The sequence below is a fragment of the Achroia grisella genome, unplaced genomic scaffold (assembly GCF_030625045.1).
Source record: "Achroia grisella isolate CSIRO2021 unplaced genomic scaffold, CSIRO_AGI_Agris_v1 utg2671, whole genome shotgun sequence".
In the NCBI taxonomy this organism is placed as follows: Eukaryota; Metazoa; Arthropoda; class Insecta; order Lepidoptera; family Pyralidae; genus Achroia; species Achroia grisella.
This window is the reverse complement of record NW_026712758.1, coordinates 1,319,230-1,338,205: the sequence shown is the minus strand read 5'-3', so window position 1 is coordinate 1,338,205 and position 18,976 is coordinate 1,319,230. Positions and strand designations below refer to the sequence as shown.

The window sequence follows — 18,976 nt, the reverse complement described above, 5'->3', positions numbered from 1 at the left end:
TCAAGGGTATATCTAAAAAGAGTTTCATGCGTTCGCCGATATCAGCAACGGAACGCTCGTCAAGTTCTTGTTAGCTGTCGTCGCCGACAGCTTCCTCGTCAGCCTCATCTTCGTCGAGGGGTTGGCTGGTGAGCGCGGCCCAGAGCGGCGAACGGGCCCCGAGCTGCGCGGACCCGCGTCGCTAGCTGTCCCGAGCATACCCCGCGGCTGCAGCGGCGGTACCGACAGCGCCCACCGCGCTGAACAAAATGGCTCCCACTTCTCGGTCAGGAGTAATTTCTACCTGTTCACAAACCATAATCCACCATCAGCTAAAATGTGGGTATATATACGCCTGATTTATAGTAAGGCATGATTAATTTAATTATAAAGAAATAACTTTGAACCACTATCCAGTCCTGGTCTAAGCAGAGCACAGGTAGTAAAGGTATTTATGGAATTATACATATATATATACTTACAAAGCAAACATTATGTTTGTTATGTCTCAAGAATACAACAGTTTGTTTCACATGTGGATCGAACCTGCGACCATGTCGAAGTCAAGAATCAGAGAGTCTGTGATTGATCAGGATGCTTAGTATATACAGAAAGAATGAAGGAATAAGTGTATGTAGAACTTATTTGAATCAATCAAAAATCATGTATATATACGAGTATAATATAACTACTTTGAATTAAATGTATAGAAGGCAATTTATAATTTTGTCAATTCCAACTGAATGCGATTGGGTTGGATTTTCAATTTTATTTTACGACGAGAACAATTGGAAACGGGTGAAATAACTATCGAAAGCAGAAAGAGGTAGATCGTTTGGCTGATTTGTAAGTTGCGGTCGTACTTGTACAACACGTTTCAATGGAAGTCTGTGACATTTATTAGTGGAAATGTCGGATTAAAACAGAAAATAGGAAAAAGAACAAAGAGAATTAGCAAAATTTGATGTGTATTACTGTTATTTGTTTGTTTACAAAACAGTACCAACACAGTATCCTATACGACCTCGGTGGTCTAGCGGTTTAACACAATGTTTTGCTTCCAATGGTAGTAGGTTCGATCCCATGGACGATTCACATTTGTATTCATGAGCATATTTATTTGAATCGGTTTGGGCGTTTTCTATGTATTTTATGTATGTGTTTACGAAAAAAAATGTGTACAAGAATACCTCATAATCAATCAGTTGTCTAGTACCCATAACACAAGCTTTGCTTACTTACTTATGGAAAAAAATCTATAACATATATAAGGTAAGTAATACATTATTGTGAGCATGTTGGTAACATGTATATCAATATAAAAGATTCACGCACGGGGTGAGTTATGTACGTTAAAAGGACTAAGACTTATAATTATATGAAAGTGTTAAACTTCATCCAATTAGTATATACTTGTGAGAGTGTGGTCTGCTCCGGGTCAGATCTCTCTTCGAGCACGGTGTCGAGTTCTAGGGTGGGCGGCGGTCGCGGCGAACGCACCAAGCTGACCGCCCGAGGCTTGGCTTTGACGGGGGACAGACGTACGACGGACAGCTCGCCGCGATCCAACTCGCAGTTGCGACGCCTGGCACGTTCCCTGAATACATATATTATATTAACTTACAAACCATTTTATATACCTACTAGCCCCACTGTTACCTCTACACTCAAATTTTCATGCGAAACTTCGACATAAAATCAAGACGGACCTGATATTAAATCAGGAATATTAAACAAAAAGTAAATATTTAGAGCTTCAATTTTTTATCATTTATTAACACATATTTGGATTAAATATAAAATTTCAGCTAAAAATATTCAGTCAAACTAGAGTTACAGCGCGAAATAAAAAAAGATATCACGATTCCGGCTGATCCACATGATAAAAAAAAAAAACGGATTTTAATTTGTCTTAAAAGCACGGAATCCTATAATCAAATGAATATAAAAAAAAAATTGGATTTTTGATAGACATTTGAAATAAAAGTTGCAAATTAGGCGTTTTTTTTTTTGTTTTTTGCTATAAAAAAATCGAAGTTTTGAAAATTTTCGATTGATAATAGTTCATTCCATGCGTTTACATATATTGAGTGTGCCCTGTAAATTCGGTCAAGTAATTCGGTAGCCGTTTCTGAGATACAATGGAGGAAAGTTTGAAAAACACAGTTTTGAGAAAAACGCGTTTAAAGTTTCAAGTCCGTTAAAAACTATTAAAATATCAACTTACTCTCAATCGGCGATGCCTGGTCCATAGAGTTTCCTTCCTCTTCCTCGTGAAACTTTTTAAAGTTGTTCAGCTCTTGAGTCATCCTGCGTTTAATCATCAGGACGTTCTGGTTTCGGGACCAGAATGAAGATGTTTAGGAGCGAAAGAAAAACTATTTTTACTATTTTTTGTTATATTAAAAAAATCTTAGAAAACCTTTAATATTAGATTCACAAAACGACGGAATTTATTCCAATCTGTATTGTATGAGAGATCCTTTGTGATCCTACTTCATATGCGCGCAATTTTGGACTGTACAAATATCTGCCATAGCTGTAGTTTGTTCTAAACTGTATAGTAGTCTTACAATATTTATGAAACCAAACCGAATATTTCGAAGGATTATAAATATGGTACATACGTACATTATTTTAAACGTAAGTTACTTTTGTTTGTTACCCAAAAAATATCTATGAAATGTGTTTGATAACCAATTATTTTCATAGGTGATCGTGTCCTTGTAAAAATATTTAGATGACTGATGATAAATACAAAACAATAGAAAATAAATTAAGTTTAAGCTACATGTCTTTATCAACAATATTTCGAAGGATGGGTACATACGTACATTATTTTAAATTAAAACACACTTGTAAAAATATTTAGATGACTGATGAGTTTCTTTATCAAAAGCTATGAAGGGTTTTGCGAAATGAAGGGGGACCCCCTTAAGAACATTTTATAATTGTGATGTCTGTACGTAAATTGAACCACTTAAGTACCTACTTATGAGTCATACATTAGTAAAAGGCCTGCTTTTTAAGAGGCTTTAAATAGTGGTATGTTGTCTGTATATAGTACATAATAGGTGTATATATTTTATACTAATTTCAAATAGTTCAAGTTTTACTATATGATTGCATGAAGCTATAAGAATTTATAAAGTGTTCCGTTCCGCTTCAAAAGTCAACCGCTTTTCTATCAATTGCTTAAACTGCAATCTGGAATAAATTATTTTAAACATGTACTATACATATACTATATTATACATACCATATATACATACTATACTATACATACCATGTATGTCTCATAGATTCAATCAGTAATATATAGGAAAGGTCTAAAAGTACTTAAGGAGACGTTACGATTTATGTCACATTATTACATGCTGTTAGAGTAAAGTATTGTATCTCACTCTAGCTCGAGGAGACACTACTTACCGACTTCTTCTGTCCTAAACGTATCAATCTCTGACGTAATAGACGCCTCAGCATTATTCAGTAGAGGTAAGGAACGAGAATAAGAGTATATATTATGGGCCCAGTTTAATTCGTAACGTGTATGGCTATTGCTAGCATCTTTACTTACAGGCGATTATTATCATATTCTATTAGGACTAGAGCCTTTGTCCTGTTTAATAGATACCTTGTATAAAAAGAACGTATTAAACCAACGTTACATTTATCTATTCTAAAATTATAAATGCAAAAGTTTGAGTGCATGTCTCTTAACCATATTTTTAAGATCAAATAGCTAAACAGATCTTAAAGAAGTTTAATGTTAATATTTATTTTATCGTATAATTAGACATAATTTAGCTGAAAAAAATAGACTCATATATATGGTATATTATATATGGGTACATAATTAAAATGCTTATAAGTAGGTAGTCCAATTAATGTTATTGCTGAAATATATATGACTGGATAAGAAGATGAAGAAATAACAGCATAAGCAGTCGATATCAATGCGCAAAAGTACAAGTCTGAACGATTACAGGGTGCTATTACAATTCAGTAGTACGACTAAGAACGCAGACTATTGACCTTATTATGTAGTAGTATGCGCAAGTTGCAATAGTGAGTGTTTATTTACACACTTATCCTACTTTAGAAACCAAACACAAACTTAATATACATAAAATATGTGCGTTCCCAGAGCTCCATTATTCACAGGTAACATGTATTTGTGTTAATTGTAGGTACCATTGCAATAATGGTTTCCTCTAATTAATAATTTCGGTTTAGTTAAGTGAAACATTCAATGCAATAAATATGTAGTTTTAATGGATAACCACTTAAGATATCTATAAGTAAATATATATAAAGTGATCATATAGTAGTGACGTGACATTAAATGTAGGTATATATTAAATATCAACTAATGAAGAAGTTACCAACTAAAAATTTACCAATTTTAACTGATGTATTGTTTGCTCTTATAATAGTATAGTAATATGCTCTTGTATTCTCTAGGACATAGAGGTACTTTGCAAAATATATTTTGTAATAACTTTATATGACCACATTAAAAATTACACATTTTTGTAAATATATATTTAAAATATCTATATCAAATACTTATTAATTTGCTTTACCCCGCGGCTTTACATCGAGTACATCACTGCTGCCACTCCTAAGGGGTTGATGGTATGTAGATATTTATTTGTTGTTAGAAGTGCTCGGAACTTAACTCGGAAAAACTATTACATAATATTGTCTCACTACACAAACTAGGAACTCTGTTTTACCCCAATAGGGTTATTCCTACGAAAAATTAATTCATACCTAATTTCCAGAATGTATTTCTAACATACAAATGCATCCTAGTCAAGAGTCAGTATGTTAGGTTTTTCGTTTTTAATATATAAGATTATTAGGTTTATGAATGTACCTATGATCAAAATGTGTGTGTAATGAAAATATATGTTTAATTACATCTCTATCTATGTGTATTTATCAAATATCAAATCGTCAATTACATGTCAGTGATTAATCGTTAGGCTGAACTAGATTAATACTATATTAATAGGTAGGTTGAGACACACACATACATCTAATGATCGACCACCATTTCTCGTTTCACAGTCGTGGTCATCTAAATGCCTTCCATTATTATAGCGAGCGACCGACGCGACGGTTTGATTTGTATGATGGAAGCTCAACAGCCGTGAATTGCAATACGATGGTAGAAATTAATTGGATTCTGTTCACGCACATCGGCTATGTACTGTACATATGTACGTGTCTTTGATGGATACCTATTTCGTACAAGGACGTACAAATCTATTGATATTACAGTCACAATTTTTTCTCGGTTACTAGGTAGTTGGGTTTAAATACGCCTATAAAAATAGAACATATTTCTTCTTAATTAAGTAATATGTATGCAAAAGAAGTATTACAAGAGTTTAACTATTGAAAATCGAATAAGGTTTTATTTATGCAAAGGAATTTTGCCACCACTAAAACCCAAAACAATAAACAATATTTTTATATATTTAATATTTGAATATAAACTTTCCTTATTATCTTATATATTTTTCCTTATATTCTTATTCTTTCGATAGGTTATCTAATGAAGAAAAAATGTGATTTATTAACATTAGTTTTCATTTCAAGGGCGTTGTAACAGTGAATTTGATGATACTATAAGTTAGCCAGCACGGTAATTGTAGATATAACATCATATTCTGAGAGACTGGTGCTCAACAGTGTTGGTTATCATCACGATAAATATGCATAAACATTAAGTAGGCAATGTATTTTATATGTAATAATTTAAACGATGATATTATACTAAGTATAAAAAATAAGACAATTCTGTTATAAAACATTTGCGAAATCCCGAAGGGAACGTTGGAAGTGTAACATTTAATTTGCGTGGAAAATGTGGACTCAAGTTGACAGAGCGGCCGGACCCGACGTGATTCTGATACCTACACATACCCTACAATAAACTGGGTACGATCTATTTTTGTATGTGGCCGATGTAAACGTGTAAATGGTTTCACGATAAGCGTTCCAAATGTCGCAGTGTGATCAAATTCACAAGATAGGGTATTTTTTGGACCGACATGTGACAATTCGATTTAACGAGGCTTACTTTAGCATTTTCTAACTCATTCTCTTGCAGTTCCATTATTATAGTAAAGCAAACTATTGTAATAGCCATTTGTAATTTTGTCAAAACGAAACAGTTAAAAACATCAAGTTTAGTGTAAATAACATTGCATTTAAAATGCGATGGATGAAAACTATACACGAATGAGTAATCATTTTGCGAAATATTTTGCTATAATAAATATTGTAGCCGATGGTTGTTACGAAAGATGTGTACCACGCGGTATTCAAGGGCAATGGAAATAGAAATGTGGAAACGATTGATTCTATTTCCATCTAACATAACTTAAACAAATTTAATTAAACAAGCTTATATTGGTTTACTAGTAAAAGTTTCAAATATCTAAAATATTTGACATTCGTGATTTTCCGAAATATTGCATGTTAAATGTTTTAAAGTGCAAGTTTCAAACAGTATGCAATTTTATACAGAACTTGTTAGGAATGTGACAGCCTACATATAATAAATTATATTATGTATAAGCATAAAAATCTATTAAATGGAAATTGATTTATAATATATTTATTCCACAATCGAAAAAAAGAGAGATTATTATTAAATAATTGATTTTATGGAATTTAACAAAACCGATTTTTATTAGAATCGATTAATATTTGAATTTAAGCATCACTAGAATTTGTAGCTTAATTAACAGTTAGGATGATTAACATAGTCTATACTCTAGGTTACCTGGCTAGTTTGGCACGCCGCCTGAGGCAGCATATTACGGTCAGTGCAAGCAGCGGGAACCCGAATATACAGGACACTATTGGTACCACTATCGATTCCGGGGTCACTGAAATAAATCATATTATTACTATACTGAGTCACCACTTTCTAACTACTTTATTACTACCGCCTTATTTCATATGGTCGTGGGTTCGATTTATCGTATGGTACAAACATTTGTAGTCATGTGTATGATTGTTAGTATTGGTTTGGGTCTTAGAAAACATATATATATATATATATATATATTGTGTATGTATATATGTCATATCTCTTATTACGTGGTTAAATAAATTGTAATATTTACCCATGATGTGGACTATATAGCGGTGTATGAAAACCATGTAAATAGCTGGTCTAAAAATTGGTTTTTTACAAAATTAACTTATATGTGTATAAGCCATAATATTTAAGAATACTTAAAACATATATCTAGAATAATATATAATACTTTAAATATATTACAGTATGTGCTGCATTATTATAGACCTAATTCAATACTACAATTCACACGAATATCTACGGATTTTAATTATCAGAATCTAGTCGCTGGTCATCATAAAGTTACTATCTATGGCTGGGAACACAAAGGGGAAGGCGATCGTCACTGTTATTATTAGATTAGCTCCATATCGCTTACGGTTACGCATAATTTTGTATTGTATTAGATTTGCATGTGTCATACATACTCATTCAATGTGGCATAACTGGAAATCTATTTAAATACAACTACATATATTATTTGGTTGCTATGTTAATTAAATACACACTTGTATTGGTAACTCCGGTATACACCATATCTCTTATTCTCTCTCTTGTATACACCATAAACAAACCCAGTTAACTTTAAGGATAGCTTTAGTTCATTTGGCTCTGCTACGTTGAATTCAAATTTGGTCGGACAAATTCAGTTTAACGGGAACATTCGCAATTACAATGCAATGTTTACGCTATCTGGAAATACAGTGGTATGCACGTTTTTTTACTACAAGTAATGGCTACCAAACTGCAAGCACAGCAAATTAAACATTTTATGTCCCTATACTACATGAGCTGGCAACGCTATAAAAGTCACCTATTGCAATGCACATGATATATTTTGCATATATTATTGCCACTTCTTTAAACTATGCTGTTACGCCTAGGTACTAGCATTTGTTAGCTTCAATACATAAAGAACACTCAGTTGACTAATTTCTTACTTACATTTCAAATTTAGAACCATAGTCACTCACGTGATGTTGGTGGTTGATGACCAATGGACATAAAAAGGTAGGGAACAAGGCTCAAGATTTCAAATCAAACGTTTGAGTTGAAACCTTCTTTCTGTCTGCGGCAACCAAGACGATCATAGGTGGAATATAGCGACGCAATTTATGTGGAGTGTAATTTGAAAAAGGAATAAAAATCAAGTACTGCTGCATCGGCTTATCATTTCTGAAACTTCCCAATACTTTTTACCCTTCAGGCTATAGGTATCAGGTATATAGAATACGGGTACAATCAAGGCCCGTATGGTTCCTACAAGTAGGTACATAAGTAATATCGTGATAGCCATCCAATGTAACCACTAAATATAAGCATGGTAAAAATACTGTTTCAGTTTTAACATTATTTATTGAGCTTGTAATATTATAATAGAGATGTTTGTTAGATTGAATCTTTACAATGGATGCTTTACTGTTATATGTCATAACTATGGGATAGTAGCTGTGCCTGTATTTTCATCCGCGTGAAATTTATAATCTAATTGTTATTCTGATGTATAAGCTATATTACAGTCAATTCCGTTTAGTAGTTTTATGTGAAAGAATAACAAACATCCATTCATCTATCCATTCATATTCACAAACTTTCCCGTTTATAATGTCAGTAAAAAAATATTAACAAGCAACATTGCTACTAATATTAACTTACAAAGCTATAGAAAGTTGTACAAAACTTCTGCATATTAGGTTTAATTTACTGAATAAATTTTCTACTCTTCCTTGTCTTTACGACTCCAAAATGTACGATACTTATGATCCTATATGTTTGACACTGTAATATGCAGTTGCAATTTTGTTTTATTTACGTGACATTAGTCACGTACCTACTGAGTGCGAAAACACAGATTACTTTGCAACAAACTTTACAAATGACTGAAACTCTGTGAAACTGTTACACGTGACCATTTCATCCGAGCTTTGTACAGTATTCGTAATAGGAATATGACGTCCTGTGTACAAAAATCGATTTATGAATTGAATAATAAATAAATATAATATAGATATTTATTGAATAAGAACTGATTTTTCCATAGACGTTTATTTTTTAACGACCCTAATTTTCATGGTCCGGCCTATGGATTTATTTATTCTTTTGGATCACTTCAATGGAAATTCTATTCTAAATTAATAGAAATATTGGATTATTATGATAGATTACAGTTTTTTTTTATTAAATTACTAAACTTTTTATATAATCGAATATTTTTTAACATCCCTAATTATCTGTATTTACTGACGTAAGATAATTTGTGTACCTACATATATTTACTTAATAAAGTATATATGTATAAAAAATATTTACTCGTAAGCATTCATCTAGTATACTGACAGGCAAATTATACATACTACTACCAAACAATATTATAAATGCGAAAGTCTGTTTGTTAACTTTTTAGCGCATTAATGGCTAAAATAATCATGACATTCTCGTAGCAATAAAACGTTATTATTAATATTAACGTTATTTTCTGTCCCAGTGAAGTGAACATAGTTAATGGTAGTTCATATATATATATATAGTTATATATTTAACGACGCGATATATCTTATAATATCTAGTCGATATTAATTTACTAAGGTAAACTTTATAAAAAGATATATGGGTTAACCTATTTCAGCAGTCACGCAACTTATCTTGGTTGAAAGTTGAGACAAGTTAGTAAAAGTACAGGATAAGAGGCATGACATCTTAGTTCTCCGTAATATCAACGCATGAGAGGAATTAAGGGCGGTATATGATAACGTGATATCAGTAATGTTTTTCATGTACGAGTCGACAGTTACAACTTATAATCACGTGGGCCATCAGCTCGATTGTAATTGCATTAACATATAAAGTATATAGATATAGTACATCTTTGGTCTTAGTTATGTTTTAAAATTTTATTATAGATATATGCCAAAGTTAGGGGCTTGAATATAGTTTAGCTTTAGTTTTAGCATAGATAATATAATATGGTTTTAGCTTTAGCTGCTGCCTGCAATTTCGTCGTACGGCCTGAATACTTCGGTTAACTGATATGCACAGGAGCTTATGTCTTTCTGTTAAAGTAGTGAAGGAATTATACAGTTATTTGCGTAATATTATATAATACTATACACGTTTACGGTAAGTTTAAATCGACACTTTCAAAGGTAAATAAAATCCTCTAAAGAAAGAAACCTTTTGAAACAATAATTTTGAAGTAATATCTTTTATGTTGATAACCGTAAGTGGTTTGTTCGCGATCATTGTGCTGATCCTATAAGCAAGACATCTACTAAGCTAGATAAAAATGTTTTATACCAAAATGTATTCATTCATTTGAATAATACTGTATTAATTATGTTTTATATTACATATCAATATTTAAAATAAAAAATTTTGAAATTATAAACAAATGAGTTTAATTAATATAAACTTCTAGCCTTATGTGGTGGGGTTAGTCAAAGACATCATGGTGAGCACAAAAGTTGCCAGTGACAGCAGGATATATTTGAATTCAAATTGGCAGGGGGCAAGCCTACTAGTAGGTAAGCCTACGTTAATAAACCTAATTAATCCTAGAGATCTAATCTATGTTATCTCTAGGATTAATTAGGTTTATCAATTATCATCACTGAAAAGTCAGTCAGAATTATGACTTGACACGCTAAGGCTTTGAGGACTTTCGTGTCCACCTAGAATTTGTTACTAAAAACTCTTTTAAAAAATATAAACAATAATCAAAGTTAATAATAATAATAACTGAAGTAGAAATAAAAACAAATTAAAGATCTTTCAAGGTACATTATACGTTTTTATAATAAATAAATTGCCAGATAACGTTTTGAATATAAATGAAGGGAAATTACATATGTAAAAATAACACTTTGCGTAAAAGCTTATTTAAAATAAACGATTACCAAAATGACAACAATACGTGGACTAAATTACAATTTTAACTTTTGTTGTGACCTATATAATTTACTTATTAACATATTTATTAACGTTTAATATTTGATTATAATAGAGTTACTGTTTACAAATTGATCAATGACATATTGTAATTTAAATGCTGTAAATTAAGTCTTGTACTGGGTAAATACTGTGATTGATACAGCCTATACTCCAAATGCAATGAAAGACGTAGTAGAGTAAATTGAAACAGTCATGCTTGCTATAAAGTAAAAAATTGTGGCAGCATAGTGGGCCGGATCAATAAGCTAATCTAATATGGTTGACCTCAATGATGACTGGCTCATCCGTCATACTCGCGAACGGATGTTGTGGGGACTGGTCTGTTCGGGTTACGGCCACTGATTAGACTATTTCCTTTTGATAAATGCTGCATGCTGCATTTGCTGATGATCACTCTACTCTCACTAATTGAATTTAAAAATGAATCTGTATTTTTGTAAATATGTACAAGCTCATTTGAAAAGAATAAAAGCTGAGTTTCTTGTCAGTTCTTCTCGAAAGCACTCTGAACTGACAGTAGAGTTGACATAGCGTAAGAGTCTGTAATAGAAGGAATAAAAGTCTGGCAACGGCTACATGAATATTAAATATATTTCGATTTTATTGGGTATGAAAAACTGAATATCACACGGATTTCATTAACCTGTTGTCCCCATTACTAACAGTCATCTTCTTTTAAAATTAAATATGTTGTAATCAGAATTACTTGCTAATGCTATAGCATATATGCTCACTATTAAACAACTGAAGGATTTTTCTTGAAGATCAAATACTAAAAATGTATATGAAGATAAATATTTTTTGATAAATCTCAGTTATCATTTATATAAATCCTAACCAGTTAATTATGCTATTTATTTACCTAACGTCAATAAGTAGTTAGGTTAACTAACTGTCTAACATACCTATGTCTGACGCAATGTGCTCTCTGATTAATATTGTTTACAAAACTTTTTGATTAACATAATATTATGTTTTACAACATGCGCCCAAAAATGTAATGCCCTTGTAATATATTTAGCTAGTTTATATATATCAATACATGGTTTGTAGTTTCAATGGATTGCATCAACGTCACTTTCATTAATTAACCAGATACCAGTTATTACTAACGAAATACATTCGATGTTGATTCTTTGTTATTCCGTTCAGATTTATGTATCGAATTAAAAAAAGAAGGACCTCTATTGTAAATATTGTCTGTATGTATTGTTTTGATGATTCCTCCTTTAACGATAATACTATTACTTTTAATTTGAATGTCAATTTTTGTTGGGATAGTTCAAAAAGCATGTAATACAGGTGAATAATTTTATAAATTGCCGAATAACCTTAGAAGTATGGCATAGATCCTGTTCCTGTGTTTTTTTAATAAGGGCTCTTAGAATTTTTTTGAGCATTAAATCAAGCATAATTTCAAAGAGCAGCTTAATAAAAACAGGAAAAAATGTAAATTTTGGACAATTTATTTTAGTACTGTAAAAAAGTAAATAAACTGAGTGAACGAAGCGATTGCAACTTGCTGGCTTTTATTTATTAGTTTACATATCCACACAAATGACGTCGGATATCCACACACATGCTAGCGGTAGAGGTAGCCAGGATTAGATAATAGATATAAATTGTACTAAATTTTAAAATCTCACCTGTGGGGTATATCATGATAGGCGTTGGCCGCTTGCTGCCATTGGCACTAGATTTGGTGACCCCGTTCGATGTGGTGCTGGTGGTTGTTGCTGGTGTGGTCGAACCACCGAACCTTTGCAATAACTGTAGCGGATCTGTCGTGGTAGTTCTTGTCATGTTGCTCAATCTTTAAGAAAATCATATTTACCTTAAAATATTGAATGCTCTTTTTTATAAACTAACCTTAATTATTCAAATATAACCTAAAATTTTATATTCTAAGTTAAAATATACGTCATTGTTTAATATAAGAGATCTTCCTTTTTATTATTCAAAGCTATTCAATCAATAAATCACAACCTTATTATACTGAAGTACTACTTAGAAATATGCCATTTTAGATTGGTGAATCAGTGTTTGCATAATTTTATCCATATTTTTATAGCCTTGAGTAAGAAACTTAATTTTAAATGACCATATGCCAGTAGTTTCTAATGGTATTTTGTTATATCTACTATCTGATATTTGTAGTGTTGTTCAATAGGCGATGTTTCTCTTTTTCCCTCATGTAAATAGCTTCTTTATCATTGTACTTACTAAAAACGATGTGTCCGACAAGGTTAAAAATCTTTACTGTAGAATAGCTATAAGCACTACGGGGAAAAATAGCTTAAAAGTTATGGGCTTTATGTATGCGAATATATACAAAAAACTATATTTTTAAGTGATTTATTTCCTAGGGGAAATTATTCAGAAGTGCTTAAAGACTAAATGCTATAAAGAATAATAGTAAATGGTAATATTTGATTTCTATTTCATGTCAAAGGTGTGCCATCCTTTAGGGTTGTTGTCGTAATATATGAGGGGTAACATGGGCGGCGCTACTTAGTCATATCTAGATTATTATTTCATAAAGGTGGCGGTGGACAGTTTCCTTTGATAAAACGGCCGTCAGCTTGTGTGCCAATTTTACCATTGCTTGTATCTAGCTCTTAATAAAAATTTTGTTTTCGGCTGTGAAATACTAAAATATAAAAGTAAGTAAGGCAATCTCGTAAATCAGAAAACATATATTGATACGTCAAAACATTCGAAGCTTAACCCGATTTTATTTTTACTAACTTTATGTTCTCGAATTGAAGTGAAACGTCTGATCGTAAACTTCATATGACACGTGGATAAGATCGTTTGGCGGTGTTGCCTATCAAAGAACACGTTCTGTGTTGCTTATACTGTAAATTTTCCTTTTGAAAACGATATTTGGCTAAGGTAAATATATTTTTAGTGAATCTAGGCGTCTATTTCGGTGTATACCTACTCTGTAATGTACTGTAGACATAAAACGATTGTGTCATTTATATATAAAATTGGAGTGTCTGTTTATAATATTGAAATAACCGTTTTTTACTACATGCATATGAATAAAAATACGGTATATACACCAAAATAACATTTTTACAATTTTTGTTTGTCTGTCTGTTTGTTCCGGCTAATCTCTGAAATGGTTGGATACACTTTTTTGGCAAATGTAATAAAGAGTAACATTTTATTTTTCTCTTTACAATTTTTGTTAATGTCTGTCTGTTTGTTTTCATTCATAAGTAGGCATTCTTACATCTCTGTGTGGTTAAATAATATGAGGTATGTACAGAAAGATATTGATATATTAATTTCAATTAATAGGCACTACTGTCGTTTTTCATTCAAATACAGTTTTGTAAAATAGTGGAAGTACTTTAGAGTATTAGCAGAAGTATAGATAAGATAATATTACATTAGTAGGAAAGCGTTGTTGCCAATTATTTTACTTGTTACGTTAATATATTATTACTCATTATGTGAAAATGCTAATATTCAATATTAAGTACGACTCTGACCAACTTAAAAAGTAATAATATCTGTAATTTATAAATTATATCTAACATTTCTCTTTGGAGGTTAAAAATTCTTGTTATTGATGAGCTCATGCATTATAATGTTAATTATTAGGAAAGAGTTAATGTCAATATTCATAATTCAGAAATTCCGTATTATTTTTTAAATTAATTTTTTAAGCGATATAATTAAGAAGTATTTCTTTACTTATAAATTTATTCTACTACGACAACTAGACTAAAAGATATAACACTAGTAATAGATGTATAATATTTTTGTGCTAAGAAAGGATAAGGAGGATAGAAAGATACGGCGTAAATAAGAAATTTACGCTGCTTTATATTATATCCTCCTTTTCAAAGTAAGATGCAATATGATCACTTTAGCGATGTAAAACAGAATATTATGCAATTTCATAAATAGCATCATAAACGTTGCCTAGTTTTCAATATTCTAGTTAGGAAAGTTATTCATAGAAAACTTCTGCATTTGAATAATGAAAAAGGGACTTAAACACAACTCGTGCTCAGTAAATTCGTTCGAGTAGTGTTGTAAATATATTTGTATAGTTATTTATGGAGAAAACTTTTGCGACCTCGAGTGCGTTCTGTTGTTCTCTCCAGGCCAACGATCAAGTGGGATTTGTATGCGAAGGAAGTTTATATACTGATTTATACGTTTCCTATTGTGACCGTTTGTTAACCGGTCATAATTCCTAATGTTCGTTAAATGTAAGTAACGCGGAGTATATAATTCCAGCATTCACGTTCCGATGTGACGTTGGAATATGAATAATAAGGACGCCCCATGTGTCTAACACGGCGGCGGCGCCGTGATTATCGTAGAAATTATATATTCTCGAGTATGAATAGAAATGCAAATGGTTGGATTAATATAATTTTATTTTTGCAAAAGAAAAGATCATAATAGCCGAGTTTGTTTCCCGTTGTCTTGACTGAAGCTGTTAGCTGAAATAGGGGGTAATAAATAAATGGTTAAAAATAATATAAAAATATATTGTAGGTAATAAATACTAAACGAGTAAATTAACTTTGACTTTAGGAATAACTTCACAGACAGTAATTTTAGAGTTATACCTACGCAGATAAGATATTATAAAATCCCATTTTTTTATATTGGTATGAATAAGAAAGAAATAAGAAATAAGAACTAAATGTAAAATTCTTAATAAGACAGACAGCTACAGCGGCTTTATTTTGTGTGAATTATAAAAGATTTTCTATACTATATATATACTAAGATTATTATGTAGATTTTAAAAATCATTTTTGTGTATTATAGTATATACTTCAGGTTAGTTATGGCTTTTGTATATTTAAATATATATACACGGGACAAATAGGCAAGACGAGTATTTCAAACAACAGCAGACTACCGCTTTTTACATCCAAAAATAGACGACTTCGTTTAGCACACCGTTCACCGTTAGTTCGGTTCGATGTAAACACAAATATTTATTCATGAGTATGATTGTTTGTATCGTTTGTTTTCTATCTATAATATGTATGTAATTGTATGTACAAAAAGAAAAATGTATCTACGTTTTTGTATCAACCCATAACATAAAGCTTTAGCAAGCTTTACTTAGGTCTACAGGATAAATGCCAAGTATCTCTTACTCAAATTAATTTAATAAATGTGAGTAAAAAGAATTTTAAATGCTGTGGCGTACTATTAAGTACTAGCTACTCGGCCCCGGTTTAGACGGTTACATATTATACTTGTATATAGAAACCTTCCTCTTGAATCATTCTATTTATTAAAAAAAAGCGCTTCAAAATCCGTTGCGTAGTTTTAAAGATTTAAGCATACATAAGGACGGACAGACAGCTACAGCGGCTTTATTTTATGTAATTATTTCTATACTATGTAATGATTTCTATAGATTTTCTCATATTATTATAGTATATACTTGAATCTTTATAAATATATATAGCTGCGTATTTTACTCCTGCCGTTTAAGTTCACCGTTGTCGGTTATGTAAACCATTTTAACGTTTTAATTTACAACTGCCAGAATTACCTTACTTAGGTACACAGGAATAAAGCCACCATAAAACGGAAATTAAATGCTGTGGCGTACTGTAAATAGCATTCATATTATTGTGCATTTAAATGTTAAATTCTTAAATAAATATTAGAAATAAAAAAAGAATGCACTGTATAATGTGCTTTATTATATATGTACCAGCTACTCGCCTCGGCTTCTCACAGGAGTTCAAGTATTATATACCTGCATAAACCTTCTTCTAGAATCATTCTATCTATTAAAAAAAACTGCTTCAAAATCCGTTGCCTAGTTTTAAAGATTTAAGCATACATAGGGATAGACAGCGATAGCCACTTGGTTTTATACTATATAATAATAATTTCTTTGTATTTGTTGAAATATACATGTACAGAATTAAAAATATGCAAATCAGTTTTTCGTTTGTTTGTCAACCTCTGGGTTCTAATGGGTCAACCAAATGTATGATGTCCAGTAAATATTATACGTGGAAGGTACTTTGGAAATGAAGGCATCCTTAATTTTCCTACATAACCTTATTAATAATTTATTAAATTATATTCATCACTATTTTATAAATTTATCTATTTTGCCTATTGTTATAAATTTGAGATTTGAAATTAATAAATAATAATAAATGTACAATACAAATACAATTCCTACCGTTTTCAGTTATTATATCCATTCCATTATATAAATAATTTTCAGTAAGTATGACCATATCTGTATTTTAAAATATTGAATAGCGGTTAAAATCACTAGTGTTGTATATTATTATTGCATTTTTTATATTATTTTCATAGTTATAAAACAGTTGAACCTCGGGCACGAAGTTAATTAAGAAACTTCTTTATCCGACACAAGTTTTAAGTCGCTAAAACTTTATGCTAATACTTACATGGAACAAAATTAATAAGATTGAGCGTTCGTTATAATGCGGCTTCACTTAGCTTGAACATAAATGCTTTGTATCATTTCGGTGTCACAAATGCAGCGCGTTGTATGCATTTTTGTAGTACACAGTTATTAATTACATAATTTATTAAATATAATTAAGAAGAAAGGAATATATTCGAAGGAAATATCAACCTGTACTAAGGTTTTATATTTTTACCGACACGCGAGGAAAATGGGGCAAATCGGGAATTTATTGCAACGAACGGGCGTCCCGTAGCTCTCCCGTCGGTACACTGAGGTCCGGAGCTTAGTCTCAGCTGAAACTGAAACGTCTGAAACATTTTGGAGGCAACCGTTGCATTCCAACCAACGACCCGGTCGCCGCTTCATTAACTTGGTCACTCCAAGCCGTTTCAATTCAACCCCTTCTCGAGTAAACTCACAATCACGACTTTGTAGTGAGTGCTAATTCACATCTCCTTTAGCACGTTGAATTTTATATTTTGTCTTTATTAGAATAAAAGAAATTATTTCACTGTAATAAATTTGTTAAAATCATTTTCACAAGACTGTTTGATACCTCTTTCGTTCAGTTAACGAGACTGTCAAGTGAACGCTGTAATCGAGGAGTATAATGGATTCCGTGGCAATTAGTCAACGTTATTTTCCTCAAAATATTTGCGAAATGAATGATAAATTGCTAGCGGTGGAGATCCAGTAAATTGGTACTGGTACCAATTTTATTGTATCGTAAGAAATTAGATTATATTTTATAGATTTTCAATATTATTCTTATAACATTACTGGGAGAATACATATTTTGAAAGAATACAAGTTTATTTTGTGTCGGCGTGTCCGCAACTTTGATGTCTCCTGTATCCACGTGTTAGAACACGTGGTACCTACTTATTCGTAATGATATTACCTTAGATTAACTTTATTATGTAACAATAAATAGAATGTAACAAACACTAAATGCATACACTATATCACTGAAAAATGCCATTCAAATCAGTTAAGCAACTTCAGAGATTTAGTTATATAAACAAACATATAAAAATTCTAAAAAGAGCCATTCTAAAGAGAGAGGCTGTCAGCTCATGATCACGGCTAGTACAACCTAGTCGAAACGTCGAGAGAGATAAATACTATTATTTACCATAAAATTATTCGTGTTAAAACCCATTTAAGTATATTAAACATCTAAAAAGAATTTTTAATATTATTTAATAAGAAAACACTTTTTATTGTAGATATGTGTTATGTTACGTAAATATACAGTGTACTTAACTTATATTTATTAAAAAAAGAACTAGTCTATGAAATAGCTTAACTGCCTCAATGCATTGATCCTGATAATTAGAATGAAGCAAAAAAACATTCAATCATTCATTTCGTACTAAAATACAAAATGAATGATTTAATGTTTCTAAACTTCGAACCTTAATTAATTCTTCACTAACTTCATCATTCATAGATGCTATGTCTGATATATCAACGAATAACAACAAGTCTAATAG

The 18,976-nt window shown here is 31.3% G+C and overlaps 2 protein-coding genes across 2 annotated transcripts in view; both read right to left on the bottom strand.

The window, feature by feature from the left end:
• The window catches only part of LOC131842897 (zinc finger protein 479-like), a 220,593-nt gene that overhangs the window by 48,860 nt on the left and 152,757 nt on the right, over positions 1 to 18,976 (bottom strand). The gene's annotated exons all lie outside the window — the stretch shown is intronic.
• On the bottom strand, positions 172 to 17,724 carry LOC131842898 (uncharacterized). Its single transcript, XM_059191470.1, has 5 exons — positions 17,458 to 17,724; positions 12,676 to 12,842; positions 6,782 to 6,887; positions 1,393 to 1,576; positions 172 to 283 (listed from the first exon to the last, which is right to left on the bottom strand). The coding sequence occupies exons 2-5, from the start codon at positions 12,830 to 12,832 to the stop codon at positions 182 to 184; spliced, it is 549 nt and encodes a 182-aa protein (XP_059047453.1). The 5' UTR covers positions 12,833 to 12,842; positions 17,458 to 17,724; the 3' UTR covers positions 172 to 181.

Coding starts and splice junctions, on each gene's coding strand:
- LOC131842898 (XM_059191470.1), bottom strand. CDS start 12,832: ATGACAAGAACTACCACGACAGATCCGCTACAGTTATTGCAAAGGTTC. Junction 6,888..12,675: donor TATCATGATATACCCCACAG/GTGAGATTTTAA, acceptor GATTTATTTCAG/TGACCCCGGAATCGATAGTG. Junction 284..1,392: donor AGCAGACCACACTCTCACAA/GTATATACTAAT, acceptor GTTTGTGAACAG/GTAGAAATTACTCCTGACCG.